The sequence below is a fragment of the Mustela erminea genome, chromosome 7 (genome assembly GCF_009829155.1).
Source record: "Mustela erminea isolate mMusErm1 chromosome 7, mMusErm1.Pri, whole genome shotgun sequence".
NCBI classification, from domain to species: domain Eukaryota; kingdom Metazoa; phylum Chordata; class Mammalia; order Carnivora; family Mustelidae; genus Mustela; species Mustela erminea.
This window is the reverse complement of record NC_045620.1, coordinates 85,374,367-85,398,309: the sequence shown is the minus strand read 5'-3', so window position 1 is coordinate 85,398,309 and position 23,943 is coordinate 85,374,367. Positions and strand designations below refer to the sequence as shown.

The 23,943-nt window shown below is 43.8% G+C and overlaps 1 protein-coding gene across 2 annotated transcripts in view; it reads right to left on the bottom strand.

Annotated features, from left to right (window-relative positions):
* Positions 1 to 23,061, bottom strand: part of MEIS1 (Meis homeobox 1) — a 134,844-nt gene extending 111,783 nt beyond the window's left edge. Inside the window, exons 1-6 of one of the 2 annotated variants that reach the window (XM_032352295.1) lie at positions 22,158 to 23,061; positions 20,065 to 20,291; positions 18,066 to 18,207; positions 17,514 to 17,564; positions 16,677 to 16,727; positions 15,048 to 15,194 (exon numbers count right to left, since the gene is read on the bottom strand). In XM_032352295.1, the coding sequence (XP_032208186.1) occupies positions 15,048 to 15,194; positions 16,677 to 16,727; positions 17,514 to 17,564; positions 18,066 to 18,207; positions 20,065 to 20,291; positions 22,158 to 22,169 (630 nt within the window). In that variant the 5' untranslated portion in view covers positions 22,170 to 23,061. The remainder of the gene's footprint in view (positions 1 to 15,047; positions 15,195 to 16,676; positions 16,728 to 17,513; positions 17,565 to 18,065; positions 18,208 to 20,064; positions 20,292 to 22,157) is intronic. The other variant, XM_032352294.1, reaches the window with a different exon arrangement.
* Between the last annotated feature and the right edge of the window lie 882 nt (positions 23,062 to 23,943).

Below are 23,943 nucleotides of genomic sequence, written 5' to 3'. Positions count from 1 at the left end.
CAACGCAGTCCCTCCAGACCAGGGGAGTCGCCAGGCCACATGGGGAACTCACCAACGTGCACGATATTCCTATGCACACATGCTCACATTCCCACACCTGCAGGGTCTGTACAAACATTCACACTCAAGGGCCTGCCCTTGTCCCTGAGCCACGGCAGACAGGGCTGCTGACGGCCACCGTCACACACCCATGGCCAGTCCCCTCCCCTAGACGTTGCACTTCTGTCTCAACAGTGTCTCTCAGGACCCTTAAAGGCATAGGACTTCAGTGGAAATGATGCTTTATATGTCTCCCAATCAACAAGCTATGGGAGAAAAAGGGGCCAGAGAGAGAGGCATACACAGAGAGAGGAAGAGAGAAGGGGTCCGAGTACTGCTATAAAGAGGGATACATGTTTACCAGGGAGTACTTGAAGTTGAGAAATTGGAAGTACTAGGATTTCTTTATTTATGAGTTATTTAAAGTCTGATAGGCGAAAAGCCTTATTTAAAAATCTTGGTGGCCCCGTTTGCATCTGCCAGATTACCCAAATATACAGTATAAGCATTCAAGTCAATGAACCATCAGACAGCACCCACACTTTGCTAGAGCCCTGGGTAAACCCTGTTCTTCTTAGAACACACTTCTTGGAGGCTATGTCTCCCCAACTTCAAATTCAGGTCATTCAGATTAAAAGTGTAAAATTCTTTACACACATTTCAAAAAAAAAGAAATCCCTGGAAATCATTAAGCAAATTCATTTCAACATGACGAGTTTGGGCAGTGCATTTTGTTTTAACACAGTAAAACTGTCCTCTTACCCTTTAAGCTTTTCGATAGTTTTAAATACCAGAAACTCACAGATTAATACTGAGTGCACACACAGACTGTGGATTCAAGGGCCACCTTAAAAAGTGCTTGGGAATGGTGTGCTAGTAAAACCTCTTCTAAGTCCACACTCAATCCTGCTGAAAGATGATAAAGTTGAGGAGGCAAGTGTCACGCTGGGTGAAGACTGGTGGTGGCCTGAGGTGTCCCTCAGGGTGGCCTACACCAGCTGCAGGGAGGCCCACTCTCCACAGGATTATCTCCCTCACACACTTCTTCCGACTTTCTCCTTCAACTCTCCTCCTTTTTCTCATTTCCTTCCCTCTCCCCGCCCCCACGCCTTCTCCTTCGCCAAGTCTGTAGGCCTGCCAGGGTCCTCTTTGAGCCCCTTTCTAATGCTGCAATAAAATGTGCTTATCAATATCCCACTTAACAGAGGCCTGATGGGTAATTTTGGTGACTCAGGGCAGATGGTAAATTATGAGACAGTGGAAATCCAGCATCCCCACTCAGAATCCATGGTCCTCACCAAGACACCACACTTCCTCTTCCAGCCCTACCATCCTTGCCATTGCGAACTTTTAATCTAGAAACACATCTCAATGATTATGCAATTATCCCTTAGTTACGGTGCTCACCACGTCGGAGCCAGCTGGTATCGTCACACACAACATAGGGTGTCTAACTCACCACCCAATAAGGCAGATTTCTGAAAACTTCCTAAAACTTAGCAACTCTAATGTATTGCTTTAAATATATATATTTATTTAAAGGTATTATATATAATACATATATATTTAGGTATCTACGATTGTACAATGGGAGTGGCAGCTAGTTTGTGAAGGCAGAGACAGCGTCTGTTAAATTGAGTTCTAGATTTTCCACTTCTCACATACCACAAATAAAACCTACAAAAATGATAATTTTTCAAACACTGAATCCTCTATCTCTGTGTAATGAGGCATGTAGAGAGGAGGAGAAGAATTTTTGTGCTTTTTTGCCTTTGGTGAAAATTCTCCAAGGAGTAATTTCATCTTTAAATGAGAAGTTTTGTATCAGGTGACTGTACAAGCTCCAGGAATCCCTGAAGCCTTAGGTTCAAGCATGGGGAGATGCGCCAGTTCACACTCCCGTGCACGCACCACACTCCCATGCACACAGCAACCTACACATGTCGTGTGCATGTGGAAGAAGGCCAAAGAACGTGGAAAGGAACTACTTTAATTCTTTAATTAGGTTGTGATGAAATTTAAAGCAGTTTGGCAGTGAGATGCAGCTTTAAAAATCTACCAGCCCTTAAATATCTTGCCTGCTCTCTTGCCAATGTCCATGCCTAGCTCCCCTTCCTAGGCCCCAGGGCTGGCCGCTGTAGCAGGTGTGAAGGCGGTGGCGTTAAGAGGCCAGACCCACCACACTGGGTCACTTTCCCCTTGCTCCTTAAGATCTGACTTTCACAGCCTGGTATCTTTTAGGACTCAACTCTGACACTCTCAGGTTATTACGGACCTGCAGAGTGGAATTAATTCATCCATGACATTAAAAATGAAATTGGTAAGGCTAAGGAAAAACTCTACAGATATAAAACACCACCCAAAATATTCCGAAAGCTTTCCTCATGAAATCCACACAGCACTGATACCTGTGGCCCAATGTGTCTACATCAAGAACCAAAGCATTTCTTGGTGACCCCACCGTGATCTCAGAAGATAACATAGATTCTCACACAGGGCAGGTACACTCCAACAATGACATGGGGAAAGAATAATTAGTACCAACGGGAAACTACTACCAAGGGATAACAAGCAGTTTTACCCAAACCTCATAACTAGAAAGTTGATGAATAATTTAGAAATTATTTGGGTGCCCTGAATGTTCAAATTCTACTAAGCAGTTTGTTGTGGAGAAAAATCTCATGAACGGAAGAGACAATAAAGCCTTATTACACTAGGAATCTTAGTGGAAATACTTATTTATGTTTCAATAATCTCTCTTTTTCCTGTGCCATTGTATTCTGGCTGGCACGCAATTAATAAAAGTAAACCCTTATATTAAATGACTAATGATTCTATATACTTCTACTCCTGAAATATCTGTGAACTGTAATTCAGAATTAAAACGTTTAAACAAACAAACACTCTAATCCAACTGGCACCACTGTATCTCCAAATATTTGTATGTAAATATTTCAAACCATACTCCTTATTTATATTCTGAGAGCTTTCTGCTGAAATTCAGATTATTTTCTATAGTTTCTATTTAGGAGTGACTGAAGAATCTGTAAATTATATGCCAGTATTACCTGATGTTATAAAATCGCTTTTGTAAGACTGCTTGCTTCCTAATGTTTTATTTTACATTTGAAACTCAGTATTCAGTGCTCCTCATTCTGCAAACAAATTATGATAAAATAAACGCAAAAGTGTCTTATATTAAACAACTTCAAACCACAAATTTTCCAGGCAACCATCCTAGCAAAGAGAACATCCCGATAATGCAGAAACATTGTATCCTTAGCATGAGAAGGTAATAAGCCCTTGTAAGCAACTGGTCACTAACTATGAAGCATTTGCATTCAGAAATGTGGAGAAAAGTACGTAGCTCCAGATCTGCCTGTAACTTACTTGAGGTTGAACCTGAAAGCGCATCTGTAGTGATTTTTAGTACTATTTCAGGACACAACTGAGTGTCCAGTCTCCTTTTACACTATGAGGATATCAGAATAATAGTGACCCCACCTAATAAGAATTAAAAAGACATTTTCCTTAAGCTCTATGATTATAAAATGGTCTATAGAATAGCACCTCATTAACAACCATCCTATCTTCCCTCCCCCAGTCAAACTTGTGCTGCTGAAGGTTGGGCAGAATAGAAGGGGATAAAGCATCATTTAATATGCTGTTTATTTAAGGTTTCCGGTTTTAAACACTCTACATTCATTCATATTTAGTTGTCACAGTAACTCCATATGATGGGTTCCTTATCCCTGTGTTATAAATAATGACACTGAGGCTCATGGCTAGAGCAGTGCCTTATCCTCTCCCAGAAAAGCCTAGAGTCAAATACCAGTGCTCTGGCTCTAAATTATATATATCTTAGTGAAACACTCCCAGCCTGAGAGGTGGTGTAACTAAAAATTACAATCAGTACACTTAATTGTTCTTTCTCAAGTGTTTCTGAACTCTTTTCTACCTCTAAACTCTCAAATCAGAAAGTCCACAATTTTGACACAAGAAGAAGAAGAAAACAATTCAGCCAAGATGTACTCTTGTTTTTGTTTTTGTTTTTTCCTTATAGCATTATACTTTGAACAAAAGAACCATGGAAATTTACATATACCACTGATTTCCACTAACAATTAGCTAGAGGATATTCTCCAATTTCCCTGTGGTTTTTTTTCAGAAGCACTTCCAGCTTTTTATATTTTCAGCCAAATTGTATTTTCAAAGAATCTGTCATTCTTCAAGGATTTTTTAATCCTTGAGCGAGCTCTCTCTCTCCCTTTCCTTCATTATTTATCTTGGGTGAAATCATCAGAAAGGCCTTTCTCAAGGCATTCTGAAATTTCATTTACATTTCTGATTCTTAGAATGGCCAAGTTCTCTACATTTCAAGTCACTTAACTGAGAGACCAATGTAGGTGGCTGTGAACTCAAGAAGCAGGAGTCTTGAGTTTTACTGTTGGTTCACTTTTCAAGGGATTCCAGTTCATGGGAATGCCATTCTTCAGCCATATGCAAAGCTATTATTCTGGGGCTGTTCATACTATTTTAGCAGTTATCGAGTATGTGGAGTATTGGAATTATACTCCAAGTGAAGAAAAGCCCCATAATTGATTTCTTAATGTTTTATTCTCCTCTTTCTCTATTGGCACGTTCTTTACATGCCCTCAATAAATATTAAACACTCAAACAACTCACTATTAGGGTGGCAAGCAAACCTTCAGAATGTCGAAACAGAAGAGTGAAGAACAATGCATCTAATTGAAATGCCAGGGTAATTTGGAAAATCAAATTGAGTTGCTGCAAATTCCAAATTCCAGAATAAAAATGTTTATACTCCCTCAAATGCAGATTGTTACTGGCTTTGAATAATTATCAGAATAGAAAATACTCGAACACCAACAATACACTTGTAATGCACGGAATAAGCACAGCCTAGATGTCTCCATTATTCTGCACAAGGAAGTGCAGGACACAAGGAGTCTGATATTTTTCTTGGTGATTTTGTTCTCAAATACGGCTAACAAAAACCCAAATGTGGTGAAACAATAGGCCGAGCCACCAAATACACAACTAGCATTAAAATTCCACGGCCAATATTCTTCAGAAAATGGGAAACACAGTAAAGGACAAAGAAGCAAACTGAAAGAAAGGAAGGGGTTAATGTTCTGCTCCTCGATATCTTGTTTTTGTCCTCCAACATCTGAATTCATCACCAAGACCACCTGGACATGTAAAGTTCCTGATTCCCTTTGGCAGAAGCTAGAGCCAAGAAAACTATGACAATTAAAAAGAAAACAGAAAACTGCATTTGCATCTAGAATTATGACATACAAACACATAATGAGGCTCTAAGAGAGGATACTTATCTGCACACTGAGGGTAACCTTGTTATCTACTGAGGGTTATGCCACTTTGGGTACAGATACCACCCATATGTCTCAAAGATAAATTCCATATGCTCTGCACAGTTATAGCATATTTCCCATAAATAATGTATACAATAGACTGTAAATAAATAATACATTTATCTGAACTGTTCAAGAGTGAAGGGCAGGGTGGCTACTCAGGAGACGGAGTCTCTTATGAATGAACAATTTCAAATGAAAGTAATGTTCAATGGGGAATTACCACAAAGTTCTTACACTAAATATTCTGAAATGCGGGTTTTAAAAGGATTTCAGATCCGGCGGGGACTTGCAAGTCAATGTTTCAGCAGAACCCAAAATACCCGATTTAATTTTACTGCTAAAGTTTCTATTCTGATTGCAGCAGCTTACCTATTTGCTGCAATTTTAATTCTCTCTCTACACTACTGCTTTTTATGATCAATAAAATAACTGAACTTAAAATGTCATGTATGCGTTTTTGTCTCATGAAACACGGTGGTTTTATTTTTTCACCCCTGTGAATAATGTTTAACGTTGCAGTGAACAGAAAGGAAGGCTACCTTAAAAACAAAACAAAACAAAACAAAATCCTCCCAAAGTCCACCTGCGCTAGTTAGTTTGCTAGGATTTTACATTGTAAAAATTGTTAGTCCTCACCCTCAAAGAATCTCCCTTTGAAGCCCCAGAGACACAAACTATTTCCACTTCTTGTAAATGGTGTAAGTAGGCCTTTAGAACGTCAGACATTGTACACCATTTAGTTGGAAATTAAGTTTTCAAATCGCTAAGGAATACTGTCTGAATAACAGAAAACACTATAGGTCACAGTTAATTATAGCTTGTCTATCAAATTAAGTTAATGTTCGAGAACACATCCAAATAGTTATGGAGACATTAGGAGGAGTTTTATTGTCAAAGAAATTCTGATTCATTCAGCTTCTAATATTTTTTTTAAAAAGGGAGATAACCCTTTTTCAAGTTGGGATGGCATAAGAAAACTCTGGGTTTACATCAAATTGCTCCCTTCATTGTCCTTTTGATGACTGTGTCGATTTCATTACAAACTTCATTTTCCAGAGTTTCATAATAGTCATAAACACACTTCACTTTAAAGAGTTTCTAGGGGACACAGTGTGAATGCAAATGCAGAATAAAATGCAAATCGTGGAGGTCTGGGAACAAATATGGACTATCCGTTAAGAATACAGTCACTGAAAATAAACATTTAGGCCTTAAGAGGAAGAACACAAAAGGGCTGATATGAATCTTTATATCAAGCATTCAGAGCCCTAGGGAAGGCAAACAAGAACAACAGTTTTCAGTTTTGCTCCTAATTGTAAAGCACAGGCTGGGAGCATTTGATGACTTTGGTCTCTACTCATTCCTGCTCTAAAGTGAGTAACATTTTTCATCTTTGCAGGAAAATAAACCCACGTGTGGGTAATAGCCCACAAGGTGCTCAAATAGGGAAATGAGACCTAGCAAACTAGTTCAAGTTCAAATCTCAGGCCTAGGAGGTTTACCAAACAGTGGAAAAGAAGTGATTAGAAAGAAAGAACCAGAGTGTTGCTTTGCTAAATAATAACCACCAGCCCAGATATTTACAACTAATGATAAAGAAGCTACCATGTGGTGTTGTAAAGTATGAGGGGAAAATCTAGAGAAATGGGAATTCATCAGCAACAATTAATTCCACATTATGTGTTGTCGGGGAATCATTCTACTATCCCTCAAAATGTTAATTTCCCACCAACCATGATCTTCTATATGAGTCCAAATAACATATGTTTAAATCCAGGGTAAAATTTAAGACTTTGTATTGTTTCAAAATGAAAAAAAGTAGCAAGACTAAGAATGTTGCTTGAACTTGGTAAACTTGCAAAAAGTCATGGTGATTTTAAGAGCATTACTTAGTAAACTTATTAATAGTGGCAGCAATTCCTTTCTGAGGAAAACTATTATTTCATTTAAGTTTTTTTAAAGAACCATAACATTTCACACTCAAGGTTCTTTACCTCATGATTATAAATCCTATTAACTGTAAATAGAGTCATGAAAAGTACCAATGGGAGAATCAATTATAGAAATGTATTTTGGAGGATTATAAGTAATATAGAATTTATTTTCACAATTTATTTATCCTCCATTAGTTTATGGCATACACAGTGGTACATATGCCATGGAAAAGTGATAGCAGGATTATTACATATCTTAAAGACAGTTCATGACTTAGTTCAGGCTATATTTTGTATTTAACTGTATTTACTCACGATGCCAATGAACAACAGGTACATAATTCAGTAAATGCAGAATTGAGTTTTTTTCCATCAGAGAAAAATTTTAATGGTACGTTTTAGTTAGTTTTAGGAATTCTTAACCAAGAAGCCCAGAAATATAAAACAATTTCAAAAGATTTGCACTCTTGTATTTTCCTTTAACAAAAATATATTTCCTAGATTAAGAAATGCTATTTGGAGGAAAAAAAGTGTTCAGAAAGAGTCTAGCAAAGTGTTGCCAATTGCTTTAATTCTGCACACATGAATGCATTAAATTGATTGAAATTGGATTCTAGTGACAAATTTTTAAATGACTATATTCTTGTTTATTTCCAGTGGTATCCTCTTGTGCCATTTATTAAAATGTCAAATTTACAAGTGTGGGAAATCCAGCAATTTGCCCAATGAAGGTATACTTCCTGGAGAGGCTGTTTTTTAAAATCTTTTTTTTTTTTAAAAGATTTTATTTATTTATTTGACAGAGATCACAAGTAGGCAGAGAGGCAGGCAGAGAAACAGGCCCCCTGCTGAGCAGAGAGCCCGACATGGGACTCGATCCCAGGACCCTGAGATCATGACCCGAGCCGAAGGCAGTGGCTTAACCCACTGAGCCACCCAGGCGCCCCTGGAGAGGCTGTTTTAAGACTCCAAAAAGCTCTTGTAAATTCCTATACCCCCGAAATCATGGCACTTTTAATTAAGGATACAGTGAGAACGTCCGTTTTTTTTTTTTTTTTTACACACACTCATCTGCTCGAATTTTTCAAAATTGATTTTATGCGTATAAGGTTTATTCACAAATATTAAAGATAGCAAAATCGCCAAACTTTTACTGGATCCCCAAAAGGCAAATTTTGGAATTATTATTAATTATTATTAAAATTCAAATTGGAAGAGTGTTTTATGTTTTAGACTCTAACTTTTAAAACAGGTCTTATATGCCGATGGGTCCTCCTGAGTAAGAAAACCAAGCTGTACATGATTTACACCGGGGTTGTTTTACTTGTGATTCTGCAAACCTTTAAGCCTGACATCTGTACAACTATCAGATACAGAGTCACATGTATTTTATTTTTATTTCTTTATCTATAAAAGAGTACTTCCCCATAGTTTTGATGAAATTTTTAAATATTAAATTAAATTCTTGCAGTCAGGAGAAATGACAAAAAATTTTGTTTCAATTATAACGTAAATTCAAGTAATACTTTGATACACATATGACAGATCTCATAATCCAAAAAAGGCCATGTAAATCGCTACTAGTGCAATCGTTTAAGACTGTGTAACAAAAATGAATGAGAATGGTATCAGTTTACTATCCTTCAACTATTTCCCTGACGGTGGAGTCAAATAATGTTGAATTATAGACCTTCTTACAGGAAGTCTTATTTTGTGTTCATTTTTTGATCACTTCCCTGCTAGTCTCTATAGGAATTTGGCAGTATGCCGACTTTCCTTTAAAAGTTTCTGTATACATACTTGGGTTGTTTGATGATTAAATGATCATTTATTAAAACTTAAGCATTTCACATTTGTTTGACATATTTACATTTCATAAGAAAATATTGTTATTGCAATGAAAAGCATAACATCACCAATACAAAAAGACTTCAATTGAATTCATGTTGACAATATTTATGACAAGTATCTTAATATAACTTATTATGAATTCTTTACAGTTTCTCCCAGTCTACCTACGAGGGAAGGTATGCTAGTTTTACTACAGTAAGCCTCGTGTCAATATTTTAGCCTATCTGCTTGACCTTAATAAGCCCGTTTCTACTGTGGGGCCACAAACAGTCTTTGTTTTTAAGAGTATGGAGTTTTTTTCTGCATAATTTTCCTTCCCTCGCCCCACAACAGCTGTGTTTTAAATCTTTCGGACGATGCCAAACATTTTAACATTTAAACATACAAGGGCTTGAAAATATAATGATTTAAAATTTGTTTATTTTCAAAGTTGGGCAATTATAGCATGATATCTATTACTTTTCTGAAAGCAGTGCCCATATGTTACTCCTTTTTTTTCTTCCTTCTACTCATCTTCCTCTACTATGTAAGCTTCTCCACGTTTTCTAATAAAAGTCTCTAAGTTAGGACCAATAGCAACAGTGCACAAAACCACTCTATATATTTCCAAATCGTGAGCAATGGAGTCATTCTGGTAGGAGAGGGATTGCTATTTGAGTGACCTATTGCTGCAGAGCTAGTTAAATCACTGAACAATAGTTACTGTTATGGCTTTGCTTTGTACAAAGTAGTATTAGTATCATTGCTTTCCATTAACCATGGAACTTGCACTGGGGACTTCCACTTGAGAGAGAGACAGAGACAGAGAGATGCACTATGAAAAGGAAATAACTTTTGTAGTATTAGCGTTTAGACTTACAGACATTTAACAGTGTAACTGATCTCAATCCATCTGCATATACTCTTCACTTTCTTTTCCTAAAATGTTTTTTAAGTGCCCCTATTAGGAATCAATACATACCTAGTCTGAAATTCACACAGATACACGCTAAAAGCCAATCAGATGAAGAGTACACTTATCTTGATGAGCACTGACTAATATATGAAACTTCCGAGTCACTATACTCTATACCTGAAACTGATATAATGCTGTATATTAACTATACAGGAATTAAAATTTTTAGAAAGCCAATCAGAAAGCAACAATAAAAACACACCTGGTAAATAACTAAGTTTTAATTCAAAGGATACTAAGCCATAAAGAGCCTAGAATGAACATCCCAATTAGCTAATGTAGTGACAAGCAGTCAACACCTTATTATTTAATCATTAAAGAGAATCTTGCCACAATTTCCCTTTACATATTTCAAAAAAAAAAAAAAGTGGAGGGGGGGGAATTAAGAGAACGACACCAGACCCACAACAACAATCAAAGAGTAAAGTTAGGTGAATCTAAGACCCCCATGGATGCAAGACCTAGGGACAGAGTATCCAAGAAAAAAGCATTAATTGGGACCCTCTGAAGTATTTACAATTTAAATAAGGTATGTCCATGTGAAAGCATTTAGAAACAATCTACCTGGCAAAGGGACCATTTTCCCGTCTCTTGCTGTTTGTGGCCAGTTTTTTTATTGGATGAAAACAAATTGCCTGCATTTCTAGTATTAGTAAATATCCAATGGCCTCACCTATTTTTTTTTTCTAAAGCAGCAGAGCCAATTCATCAAGGACATCAGCCCGTCCTTTGCCCTCTCGTCCCCATTTCTTACCAAAACACCTCCCCAAAAGAGAAAGCTTAAATCTCCCTTGGATGCATCCCTACCCCACTTTGCAGGGAGGGGGCGTTTTCAGTCAAGTTCAAGTTCAGTTTTAAGAATTTTTTTTATCTCAAAGGATGCTTTAGAAACAACACCTCGCATTTTTAAAATAAAGCAACCGCCACCAGGGTTTTCCTAGCCCACTTGGGAACCAAAGCTCACTGGCCCGAGGCTGCCCCGGATCCCCGAGGCCCCAGGCCTGGCGCTCTCCAGCCTGGGCCGCACAGCCCCGGAGGCCGATCCTCCTCCCCGGGGAGTTTTAGCGGCACTTGGCATTTAACCTGCCTGGCGTACGTGGCTTTCTGGTTCCATCTCCTTGAGCCACATTACTTCTCCCCAGATGTCAGGCACAAATCTGGATTAACATGCAACAGGGCGCCCTGTGCAGCCCGCCAGCCCTCGCCCAAGAGCTGTTAAATGCAGATTCAGCTGAGGACCCCCCGGAGAGCTGCTGTTGAATAAAAATTGTAATCCAAAGGGACCATTTCTTTGCCTCCCGCTGCTTGTGGGAAACCCGGGCTGGCACCCGAGCACAGGCCCCGCTAGTCCGCGCTCGCTACAAGCAGGCGTGGCCACCTCGGGAGGCGGCCTTAGGGGCCCGGAGACGACTCTACAGACTCTTCACTGCTCTCTCTCCACTCTCTGGACTGGTTCTTGGAGTGGAAAAATGCTTAGATCCAAGGAATGGCGAGCAACAGACCGCCCTGGGAAGGAAGACTTCATTCGACGGCTCCTTCTGGGAGCGAGACCTAAAGTCTAACGTCTGGGAGGCCAGGCTCTTCCCCGTCTAACCCCCTCTTGACCGCCCCAGGTCCACCCGGAACCACCCCTCCCCCCACAAAACAGGCGTCCAGCCGCCCGACGGGCCAGCTTTCTTCTCCACTGACAACCAGGCTCGACCCTGGCCTCGACGCCTCGCACCAACGTTTTCCTCTGCTCCCGCTCCCCGGGTGCAGCCGGGCACTGGCCGGGAGCCGAGGCCCGGAAGCCCCTGGGGCACCTCGCCTGTCCCCAGACCCCGGGCGTCGGGAGTGCCCGTGCCGAGCTGGGAGCGAGGCTGTCGGGAGAGGGCGCCCGGGAGGCCTGCTCCCGCGGGAGGTGACTCTCAGGCCTGGCTCCTCGGGGTCTGGGGAGTGGAAGTGGGCGGGAAGGGGTTGGGGGAGAACATAGATGTAGAGGGTAAACGAGATCACGGCTTATACTGGCGTCTTAATTTGATAAAAATTAAAAAAAAAAAACACCAAAACTACGAGGCCTAATGGATATCCGCCGATTTAGCCCTCCGGGAAACCGGTTGGTATCAAAGTCGTCGATCCCAGCTAGGTCCCTGTGCAGTGGCAGCCTAGGCGCCCTCCGAGGATAAAAGTAAAATAAAATAAACCGTGCCGCCAGCAGGCCCTAGAGACAGAGGGGTTAATGAGCTAACGAGGACCAGTGCTCGCACCACACCTGAAGCATCCAGTCCCGGAGCGCACCCTCTGCCGGGGCTCAAACTGGCTGGGCCACATTCGCAGACAGGTGGCGAGGCCGTCCTTTTGGGGCCCAGCCCCCAGGGCGCCGTACCAAGGGTCCAGCGCTCCAGGGACCTGCAAACAGGCTTCAGTCCGAAGAACTGGCGCCCAGCGGGCGGCCCTAGTGCCTGGTCTCTGTCTCCCCACCTCCCAGAGCAGGGGACTCCACTCCCGGGCAGAGCCTAGGTCCCGCGTGTGCCCGGCTCTGCGCTCCCAGCTCCCAGGAGAGCCCAGGCGCACTCGCTCCTGGCTCCCGGGAAGCGGACAATTAGGAAAAACAAAACTTGGGTTTACTGTCCTCCGACCAAGACCTAGGTGAGCTGGAGGGGTCACGGGAGTGCACCCACGCGCATTGGCCAACAGCGCCACGAGCCCAGTCAAAGCTGCGAAGCCCACCAGTAAGCGGAGGGAGCTGGATTCACACTTCTCATTTTTTTAGGTGAGGGAGAATAAAATGCGAATTTTTATCCACGACAATTGCCTACCAATCTGTATATCTCAAATTAAGCTAATTGTGTAACAAAAGTTTGCCGAAGGAGTAGGGGGAAAACAATGATGTTGTAACATTTTTGTGTCCCCCTCCCCAATAAAACCCATAGCTTTGGTCCTTTATCTTTGACTTTAATAAAATAATGATTCGTTGAGAAAATGGGGTATAAATCTTCATTTTGGAGGCAATTAAAGTGTTGATTTCATTCATGCCCCTAAGCGATTCTTGTAATTTGCTCAAATAGCTTTATGTACCCAGCACTCCGGAGCTCTTAGAATCCCATTTTCTAGTTAGGCTTGTTGGATTACAATTTTTATTCAACAGCAGCTACCCGAGGGTTCCTCAGCGGAATCTGCATTTAGCAGCTCCAGGGCAAGGGCTGGCGGGCTGAACCAGGCGGGAGGCCGGCAGCCTGCAGGGCCGGATGGGGGGCCGGGAGCTGCCTGCAGTTTTCCCACCTCGGCGGGGACGCAATGGGAATGCTCAGACTGCCTGTTCTGCGCACTCGTCTACACTGCCGAAAGTTTGCAACTTGCCAAATCACAGTAAAGAACCGGCGCTGGTGTCTTTAAAGCTCACCTCTGCCTACCCTCCACTGCTCTCGGGGAAAGGAGGAATTCGGCCTCTGTCGCGGAATTACCCAGAGAAATCCAAGCTGGGAATTTATGTTAAGAGGGTGATGTTGAGAGAAGAAAACTTTTAAGATGACACCAAGACCCAGGAGTCGGGCACTCCTGCAAGGACTCTACAAGATAGCGACTAGCCAACAGCGATCGTGGCAGAGCTTGCAAAGGAAAACTGCGTGACTGGCTCTCCTTTGGCTTAACAAAGGCAGGCTGATCTCTCCCCCACAAGACAGAACTCACGTGCCAAGTCAGAAAGAGAAACAACTCTAGGCCTTCACTTCTGTATGGAGAGGCCAGAGGAGACCCGCAACCCCCATCTCTATTCGCGTTTCAGCAATTCACTGCAGAGAGCTGTCCTGAGCCCGGTTCATCTCACCCGCTCCTCAGGTTTTCACTTTCATTGCATTTTTGCAACTTCTTTGGGCCAATCCAGAGACGCAGCGACAGGAGAAAGAAAGAGAGAGAGAGAGAGAGAGAGAGAGAGACAGACAGACACTGGGAGCAAACAGTGGTGTTAGGGTGAGAGAGGGAGAGAAATCCCCCAGCAACTCCAAATAAAAGTCGTCCCCACTTAGCAACGCGGCAGAAGAAGGGCCTGGAGGGAGCCCCGGAGAGGAGGGGGCAAGCAAGCAAAGGCCCGCAGCTGAGAGGGAGGGCGGCGCGAGGTCCCCCACCACCACCTCGAGGAGTCGCAGGGGTGCCCCCGACACTGACACTTCCAAAAGCTGCCAACCCAGAGGGCCCGGTGCACGTACCAGCTGGAAGATGAGTGGAAAGGAGGAGGAGAAACATCCATATTTATCTGTTTTTATAACCTCGGCCCGGTCTTATTTTTTCTATTAAGTACAATAAAATGGGCGAGCTTGCAGCGAGCACCGCACAAAGCAATGTTCAGTGAGGTCTAGAAGCGCTCGGCCGAGGAAAACTGACAAGACAGGCTAATGAACCGTATAGACAGGGAGAAAATAGCCAGCATTTGCTAGATTTCAAACCCTCGCTGTCTCTCTTAGACCACCTATCTTGGGTTTTTTCCTAATAAAATAAGAAATAAGCAGACCCTACACTTTTCTTTTCTTCGAAATAGAAGGGGGAAAAAATGCTCCAGAACAAAGCCCTACAATCAGAGGCGGTCACTGGCAGTTAACACTCCCATTATTATAGAGGGTAAATAAAATAAAGACAAAAATTAAAAGCGACAAGAAACAGGTCAAGTTTGCAGGCAAAGCTTTTACAAGCTCATCTCTCCAGGTCGAATCCCAGAGCCAGCCTTAATGAAGCAATAATAGCCACATTATTCAAAAATTTTCATTTCGATGGAAATGTATCTAAAAGGGACTTAATCATATGCAAATAATAAAAAGAGGTGGTAGTGACCCAGCAAGCAATATGCATACAGATTTTTTTTTTTTCCTAGGGATGTTGAAATTGAAAAGCGCATACCTGGTCGGTTAGATTTGCTGATCTTGTTATATCTTCACTGTCTGATTTTGATCCTCCTTCTCTATCGTCTATCACCAAATCGATAGGCATTTTCCCTTTCAAACAGCTAATATACCGGTGGCAGAAATTGTCACATAATTCGTGTACCTACATTATGACAGAAATAAAAAAATGGAAATATAATCAGGAGTGCATAAATGACATTGACAAGTGCAAACCACCCCCCTTGTGAGATCCAAACTTCCAAATAGGGAAACACAGAGCAATTGTCCTCCAGAGACCCCCAGACGCATCCAGAATTAGGAATAACTTTCTTTTCTTGCAAAATAGAGATATCCCAGAAAATTGACAGTGACAAGATGATTCACAGGCTACAACATATTCAACACCCGTGTTAAATTCATCTGCTCCCAGGGCTGTGGCCATTAGAGAGGTGACCTGCGTGGGTGACATTTAAGGTAAACTATTTAATTTCATCCACTTACTTTATCATAAGTCCTTTTCCAATGAGTCTAAGGGAAAATGTGAATATATGTATACATATAGATATCTCTCTCTCTATATATATATATACACACACACACACCTCCAAAGGACCAGAACTGTGGTGGCATAGGACATATGTCTGACAGCCCAAGCCCTTATAACACTTGTAATTAGGGGTTCTCTCCATAAGAAGCATATTTTAGGATACTTTCAAAAAATAGAAGAAAATCAAATTGCCAGTACTCATGATATGAAAAACACCTACAGCCACAAAAAAAAAAAGTATCAAATTGATTTTTTTTAAAAAAAGGAAAAAGAAAGCTTCAAAATATTTAGGTTTAAGTGGAGTGGTCTCTTACAGGCCTCAGGCATCACTGACATGCACAAACTCACAAGAAACCCCAGTGTGCTTGCAATTTAATGTTAGTTTGAATTACAATGCATTAAGTTTTTATTGCTGAGATTTATAGAACAGCTAGCAAAATCATGTTATCCCACACCCTTTCTTGAGTGTGAAGGTGGGGTGTGTGCAGGATTCACAGATTCAAGAAATTGACACAACTATCAACTCTGCTTTGTCTCTGCACAAGGTTTAATGTGCCTCCCCCACCACCTCCTCCAGACTCCCTGCCCACTCCTCCTCCTCCTCCTCCTCCTCCCTCCGCCTCTCCTCTGTGTCTGACCTGCCGCTGCTCTCAGACTGTCTTCCAGAAACTCACCAAAACTAAACAAAACTCCCTCACCCACCCACCCAGAGGTAGCAAAGAAAAGGGGGGAAGAGGAAGAGAAGAGATCACAAAAGTATATAACCTGTAAAGCAAACTCACAACAGCATTCTAAACATCAAGAGAGATGCATAGAATTGCAACTATTTATACAAAGCCAGCAAAGTATTAAGAATGAATACAAGGCTAGGGCATCTGAGATGCCGGGTTTAGTGGCTGAAATTGTAATTAAACTGCAAAGAGAAATGGACGCTAAGATTGGCCTTGACACTAATTACCAGAAAGAAAGACATTTATGCAAATGTCTCAGAAGCCTGAACTTCAGCCATTCAGAACCCTCCCCCCACCTCACCCCGCCCCACCCCCTCAAGTTTGGGGGTGAGGAGAAAGCAAAAGGAAAAGAGGCTAGAGAAATTACCTTCTCTAATTCCAACAGATGAAACCTTAATACTTGTATGGCTTGAATCATCTGCAAAGATACAAAAAGAATGAGCACCCTATTCCTAGTTTGCAGAAAATTGGCTGTCACAGCTCTACCATCTCTAGCCTATCCGCCCCCCCCAAGTAAATAGAGTTATTTTGATTTATGGCAATAACACTAAAACTTAATAGCAGCGACTGGGTACCATCTAGAGGTTTATATTTCTTAAGGAGAAAAAATAGCTAAAACAACAACAAAGCATCTAAGTGGGGATCATAAACACCCTCCTCTCCCATGGCTCTTCCCCTTCTCAGCCCCACTGCCCCCACCCCACCTGAAAGGGCCACATCCCTGGACTAGATATTTCCTTGTAAGGTATGCTCCGAAAATATTCCAAATAGTCCCCAACGTGTGGCTTTTCACACTGCAAACTTTCTGCCGCTTTCCGCACACCTTTCAGGCGTACTGGTGCTTTGGGGGCTCTTGCCCCGTTGCTGCCCTCGTGACGCGACTCTGAGGGCTGGGAAGTCCGCAAAGTTTAAGCACACACGCTGACAGGCCCGGAGATAAATCCCCGCGCTGATTAGAGCTGCGCTGCCCGGCTGTCATAAAAAACAAAAGCTCGCGTTTCCCCGCGCCGGCTTGCCCGGCCCCTCTCGAGATGAATTTATTTCCCGGGGATCTTGTCCCGGACCACTTGTCCGTGGACGGAAGCGTCTGCAGCCGCCCGGCAGCTACGGGAAGACCCGTCTTGAAACCTTGGGGCGCTTCAAGCAAGGCTGGGGGCTTGGGGGGAGGGGTGTTGGGGGAGGGGAGGAAGGGGTCCACTCTTACCAAGTTATCCAGTTCTGGATTAGAAGAAAATAGAGGTTTTTCTGCGCGAATCTAAATACAAGTGAGAAGGGGAGGGGGGGAGAAAGAACATTTGAAATCTGGTCACCTTCCTAGTCTTTTGCCTCATTACACTGTCCAGGGGAAGGACTGGGTGACACCGAGTTCGTCCCGCGCAGAAACCCTTCAGTGTGATCAAATAAGCCAAAAACATGCCCAGAGCTCAGGGTTACTTGGTTACTTCTACCAGCAACTCTGCTTCTAGAGGACGCTGCCCGCTCGCCAAGACCAAGGCAGCTACAGCGCGCTGTGATTTTATTTTATAGAGTGAGCTTTCTGCGTCAGGTCACCAAGCGGGAGCTGCGAAAACTATGGGTGATTTTAAGTCGTCCGCAGACACTCATATAGGAGGATAAGCTCAGGGTAGATGTCGCAGGCATGGCTTAGGGCGGACTATTTGCTGGTTACTTTTGAAAATGTGCTGGGTGGGGGAGGGAGTTTCTTTCTTTCTTTCTTTCTTTTTTCTTTACTTTTTAAACATATATTTTTGCTGACCTGTTTGGCGAACACGGCTATATCTTCATTGAATGACTCTGACGAGCAGACGTCCCCTCCCGCCACCCCCGGCTCGCGGGGGGTACAAGTAGCTAATTCACATTTCTCAAAAATCAGTGCTAAGAGAGGGAAGAGGGGGTGTCTGCAAGAAAATACAACAGTCACAAACAACACAACGGTTAGTCCCGAGTCAGTGAAAAAAGGCCCCCAAGAAAAACAGCCAGAGGAGCTCGAGCCGGGGATCCCCTCTCTGATTTTGTCACCTACTTTTTTCCACCACCACCACCTCCCCCCCACACACACACAACCAGGTGACTGCTCACCTCCCCTTCCTCCTAGGGCTCCCAAGTCGGAGGCCCTTATCCAAAGACAGTGTCTGAGGATCGGTTCAGCATATCTGGCCGGAGAAATTGGTAACATTTGCTAAGAATAAAACCCAAGCGGTTCCAGCAGCCATTTTGAATTAAGTTTCCCACCCCGACTAGCCCTCGTCCCTCCGCGGCACATCTAGGACCTGGTGGAGAAGAAAGGCGGTGGGCACAGCGGTTGAGAAGGCTTGTTCAAGTGTGTTCCCCCAAGGCAGCCTCGCAAAGCCCAAGGCTCGGGGGATCTTGGTGGCAGGCGCTCTGCTAACTTGGGGGAAAGGACCTCTATGGCTGCAGGACCGACTGTCAGAGGGCTGCACCTACCGATCTCGACCCCACGAGCCCTCGGAGAGCAGCAAGGCTCCTCCTCAGCTCCCTGCGCACTTCCCTCCCTTAGCCAATGGCCCCCACTGCCCCCAAAAGAAAGTTCCTTCAAATGCTCCTGCGGTAAAGCCTTTCATTTTTGTCTCTGCGGAATGGCAAAGCAGCTAGTAGAGCGAGGGGCCTAGATGTCGCTTATCTCAACCCATTAAAAAAAATGCTTCTACTAATGCTCAAGGAGGTGTCTCAAGTCTTTTATTAGCTCTCACAGCCCAGCCGGGAATTTAACAGTTTGGGGTCCTTTTCAAAGCTTCCCCAAATGTTCTGTCCCGGCGCCTAAACCATTTGCAGTTAACGCTAAGGAGAGAACGCTGGGATTTCAACAAGCCCATTGCACAAGGGACCAGAAGATAAAGCAGAAAGGGTTTTCAGCTGGGGAGGGTCAGTGTTGCCTGATTTTTTCTTTTCCAAAAGCAGAAATAAATAGAAATAAAAGTTGCTGCAAAGTAAAACGAGGTCCCCAAATTCATGAGCACACAGTAGGCACAAGTGACTTTCAAAGGATTTTACCAGCCCTGGGTCCAATCGACTGTCCTGGAGAACACGGTGTAAACCACAGTCTGAAAACAACACTGGCCTGAGAGCACCCCCATACCTACTTCCAAATGCTGCAGGTTTCGCCTTTGAACACAAAGTGCTAAAACAGCTAGAAGTTTCTTAATGTCTAGAACAATTCAGAGCGAGCTCTCTCCTTGCCTACGGTGGTCAAACTCCCTAAATGCAAAGCATATTCCCCCTTGCCTGACCTGCAACTGTCCTCCCTTGATTTTATTGTGCGGCGGCCCAGCCGGCATACGGTTGCTGAGTAAACTTAGCAAGTCAGAACAATCAGTGGCTTAAAAGATTTTCCCTTAAACTAAAAGTTTCGTTCCAACACAAAGGCGCCTACATTTAGAAATCCCCAAGGCTCTCCCAGCGAAGTCGAGCAAGAGAGGACTCCAACCCGCTGAGCTACCGAGCCAGGGTCTGAGAGGAGACAAGGGACCTTTGGCAACTTCTCCTGCAAGGCGACCCCCCTCGCTGGCACAGCCTCGACAGAGCCGGATGCTGGGCAAGCGCTGACCATGTGAGGAGATGGGGGGCGTCCGGGATGGCAGGCTGCACCCTCCCCCAGCAAATTCTCCATGCAATGCAAATGAAAAGTTATCAAATAGTGTACCTCCAATCCATAGAGCTTTCCTTTTACCGAGGGCACAGGGAAATAGAGGAAACGTCACGTCTCTACTACTTAACCTGCTGCCCATTGTACCTACCCATAAATGGCATCTTTATCTCTCTTTAAAGCGTCATTGACGGAGGAACCCATGCTGGGGGCCATGGCGTTGGTGTGAGCTGTGTGCGGGTATTGATGCGAGTGCAGAGGAGGCCCGTGGTTCAGGTGGTGGACCGGCTGCATGGACCTGGCCGCATGCGGGTCCCCATACATCGTGGAGGGGATGCCTACTCCATCCATGCCCCCATAATGGGGTAGATCGTCGTACTGCATGACAAACAGGAGAAAACAAGGTTCAGAAGGCCAGGCGGGCAAATGGGGAGACAGCAGGGCACGGAGCTTATATAATGTCAGTCCAGCTGGATCCTTCAACCCGGAATTCCGTGGCCTTGCATCTCTAAAGTTGAGATTTCTTATTTTAAAAATGATTTCTAGAGTAAAAATCCTAGGATTCTCTCTGAGACTCGCCTGGGATGAACGGTCTTGCCCTAACTTGTGCCCCTATCAACTAGTTCAGAAATTCAGGATCCTTTGGCAAGGAAGGAAGGAAGAAAGAAGGAAAGAAAGGGAGGCATTCTCCCGGAGGGCGGAAGGTAAAACGTGCACGTCTCTAGAGGAGGAAATTCAAAATCACAATAATAAAACGTGCCAGGACAGTGCAGCAAGCCCGCCTAGTTTCACAGCCCCTTCCCATCAGGGGGAATTAAAAAAAAAAAAAAAAAAAAAGTTACGATGGGAACAGCTAAGCTAAGCACATGAATTCAGACAGGCTTCTCATTTTATTTCTCTGCCAGCGTGGGGTTAGGCAGTCCTGCAAGACACTGCATTTCCTTTGCTTTCCAAGACAAACTCTGTTAAATTATACAAAACCAACTGGCCTCTTTATAAGTGAAACTTAGAGAAACGTAGCTCTTCATGTTCATTAGAGCTGAATTTAGAATGGGCAATTTCCCCTCGAAGTTAAAGAAAACCTATAGTTGGGACAGCTAAATATCCTATTTTCTCTACTCTTATGAACTTTCCCCCCAGACTAGAAGTTAGTGAGACAAATGTAACTCATCAGGTGTAAAGTAAATTCAAAAGCAAATGCATACACAACCCCCATATTCTCTCTTCAGAAAAACTACTTTCATATTGATTGTCATTATTCTTGTGTGCAAAATTTAGCTATTTAGGATTTTCTCCTTGCTTCATTCCCGGCAAGTTCTTTTCCCAAGATCTGGAGGCGCCGAGAGTGAAATGATTTTCAAAGAAAAGAGGAATTGCCACTTTCATCTCCTTAAAGCCAGAGGTGTGAAAATAGTTTGGAAGAACGCTGACATTTGCCTGAACCAAAGCAGTAAAGAAAAATGTGTCAGCCTAGTAACTTTCTTTTGCAAACAGGGCTTTGAGGGCCAGTACAGAAATTATGCAAGGAAGGCTTTTTGTAAACCCCCCCTTTCTTTTAAGAAACTACCTCAGTTGGGTTGTCATTGTCTCACTTTACTCTCACTACATTTCCATTCAAATAGGAATATTGGGGAAATTAGTATTGCATTTTTAAAGTGAGTAGCTGTGTGCTTAGTATCCAATTAGTGGAGGGCTTTTCTAACAAAAACTTTCAAAGTATCACCTTTTATAAAAATCCATGCACATTAAAATCACTTTTAAAAGATGAATGTTTTCCGACCCCCAAAGCCATTGTACTATGACAAAGTCATTTGCTTAAAAAAAGCTAAATACTTCTAATGATATTAAAAGATGAGCACAATCAATAACACATCAGAAGTTTCTAGCTGCTTCATTTCCTTTAAAAATAGCCTTAAACTTCTGTTCCCTGAACACTCACATTATAACATTAGATATCTAGTGCTTTTTGTTTTTGTTTTTTAAACAGATGATTGCCCAAGCTTGTATTTTTATTTCTATAGCTGCTGGTTAGGAATCTATAGAAAACTTGATTACTTGAATTAATTACATGTAACATACGTAAGTCTACAAATGCACTGAATAAATTCTCTCCCTTTAGGCCACGGCTTTAGGAGCCTCATTCAAAAAGACAGAGAGAAAAAAGGAAACTTTTTAGCAGTGTCTTTCAGCCACGTTTCAATTTAATCTCACATTTGAGTTCCACAATTGTTTTTTAATACGTACCCTTTGCGCCATCGGCCTCCCTGGCTCCCTTCCTACTTCAACTTCTAATATATCCTCTTTAAGGCCAGTGTGAAAAGAAACAAATAAGCAAACTCCCCCGGAAAAAAAATTTTTTTTAAAGCACGACGAAAAATCCCTTAACGTCTCCAGCAACGTGAGCTACTGGTCCCAGATCTTCGGTCTACGGGACCTGAAGCAAAGCGCCCGAGTCACTGAGCATAAAAGCGCTCCGTTTCCAAGACAGCAGCGGGGGCAAAAAAAAAAAAAAAAAAAAAGCAGATCTTCTCTCCCCCAAAAAAAATCAGTTTAAAAAAAAAAAAAAAAAGAGCGCCCCTCAGACCCAACTACCAAATCTCATGGCTTTCTGCCACTCCGGCTGTCAATCACAGGCGAGGTTGTCAACGTGGTGAATGAATGATCATCCGCTCTGTCTTCTTCTGGTCAGAACACCTCAAATGTTAATATTCAAATGCACAAAGCCCTAGCGCTCGCTTCCCTTGAATCAGTCCTAATTCCTAATCAGTTTCTCTCTTCTCTCGCTCGCTCTTTCTCTTTCTCTCTCTCCCTCTCTCTCCCTCTTTGCAACTGCTGCACTGGAGGGAGATTAGAGGAGGAGGGTTAAAAAAAATGTCTGTCTGAGTTTGTCTTAAAGGAGCCACGATCGATGCTGCCCGCTTGCAGTCCCCGTGCGTGTGTAAAGTGTGTGTTGCACAGGCGGAGAGGTGGATTCCGACCAGAATGCTAGAACCCGGAAGTAGTGGTGGCCATAACAGGTCGCGTCTTACACAATGCATTGGGCTGCAGCAAGTAGGCTCCTCGGCAGGGGTGGGTGCGCGAAGCGAGCTCTGGCCGCACTGGAGAGGCAGAGAGGCGCTCCATTAAATCGCACGCCCAGGCACAAACACCCACACACCCAGGGCACACGCGCACAAACGCGGGCAGGAGCCCCCGGCTGCAGGCTTTATTTTCCGTATTCTTTTCTCCTCCTCCCCCACCCCCTCCAGACTCTCTCCCCAAAGCCGACTCTCTTGAAATAAATTGGGAATAAACGCGGGGCAGGCAGCAGCGGGAGTTATTTTGCACAGGGCTCTGCGCATAGACTTCATGACTTTCCTCGAAATTATTGGGGTCTTCCAGTATTTTTCGGGGCTAAGGGGACTAATGCGAAAAGTATTGGATTCTCACAACTGACCACCCCAAGCAGAAAAGTCAAACGGGGAGAGAAGATAAGCAGGAGCAAGGCTGGGAAAGGCTCTGCTAGGGAGTCCCGAGAACGTGGAGTGTTGAAGGCTGGGGCTTTCTGCAGATCCAGCTTAGAGTTGCTGTCAGAGGTGGACACCCGGCCCAAGGAAAGGAAATGCTTGCATTTTCTCACTTTGGGGTCTGGACCTCCCCCACCTCCTAGTCCCGGAGGCCCCCAGCCCCAGCCCCGGCGTCCTGCGCGAAGTGGGAGAGGAAGGGAGGGAACAATGAGCGGAGAGCGGGGAATGTGCCCCCAGCGCCTGTTTACAAACACGAAGCTATTTATGATCGCCGGAAAACGAAACCCGACGCGGGCTCGGAGCAGCGGGTGGAGCCCGGGCCGGAGAGACTCAGGGAAGCAGGCTCTTTCTCTGACCCGCTCCGAGCGAGGAAGCCGTGCGCCCAGGGCGCTGCGCGGCAGGGTCGGCGCGCAGGGTTCGGGCTACGGCCGCGCCGCCTTTGTCTTCCAAGCGCCGAGGGGCTCTGGCCTCCGCCGTGCTGGGGCCTGGAGGGACCCCGCGCCCCAAGCTCTCTCCCCCGCGAC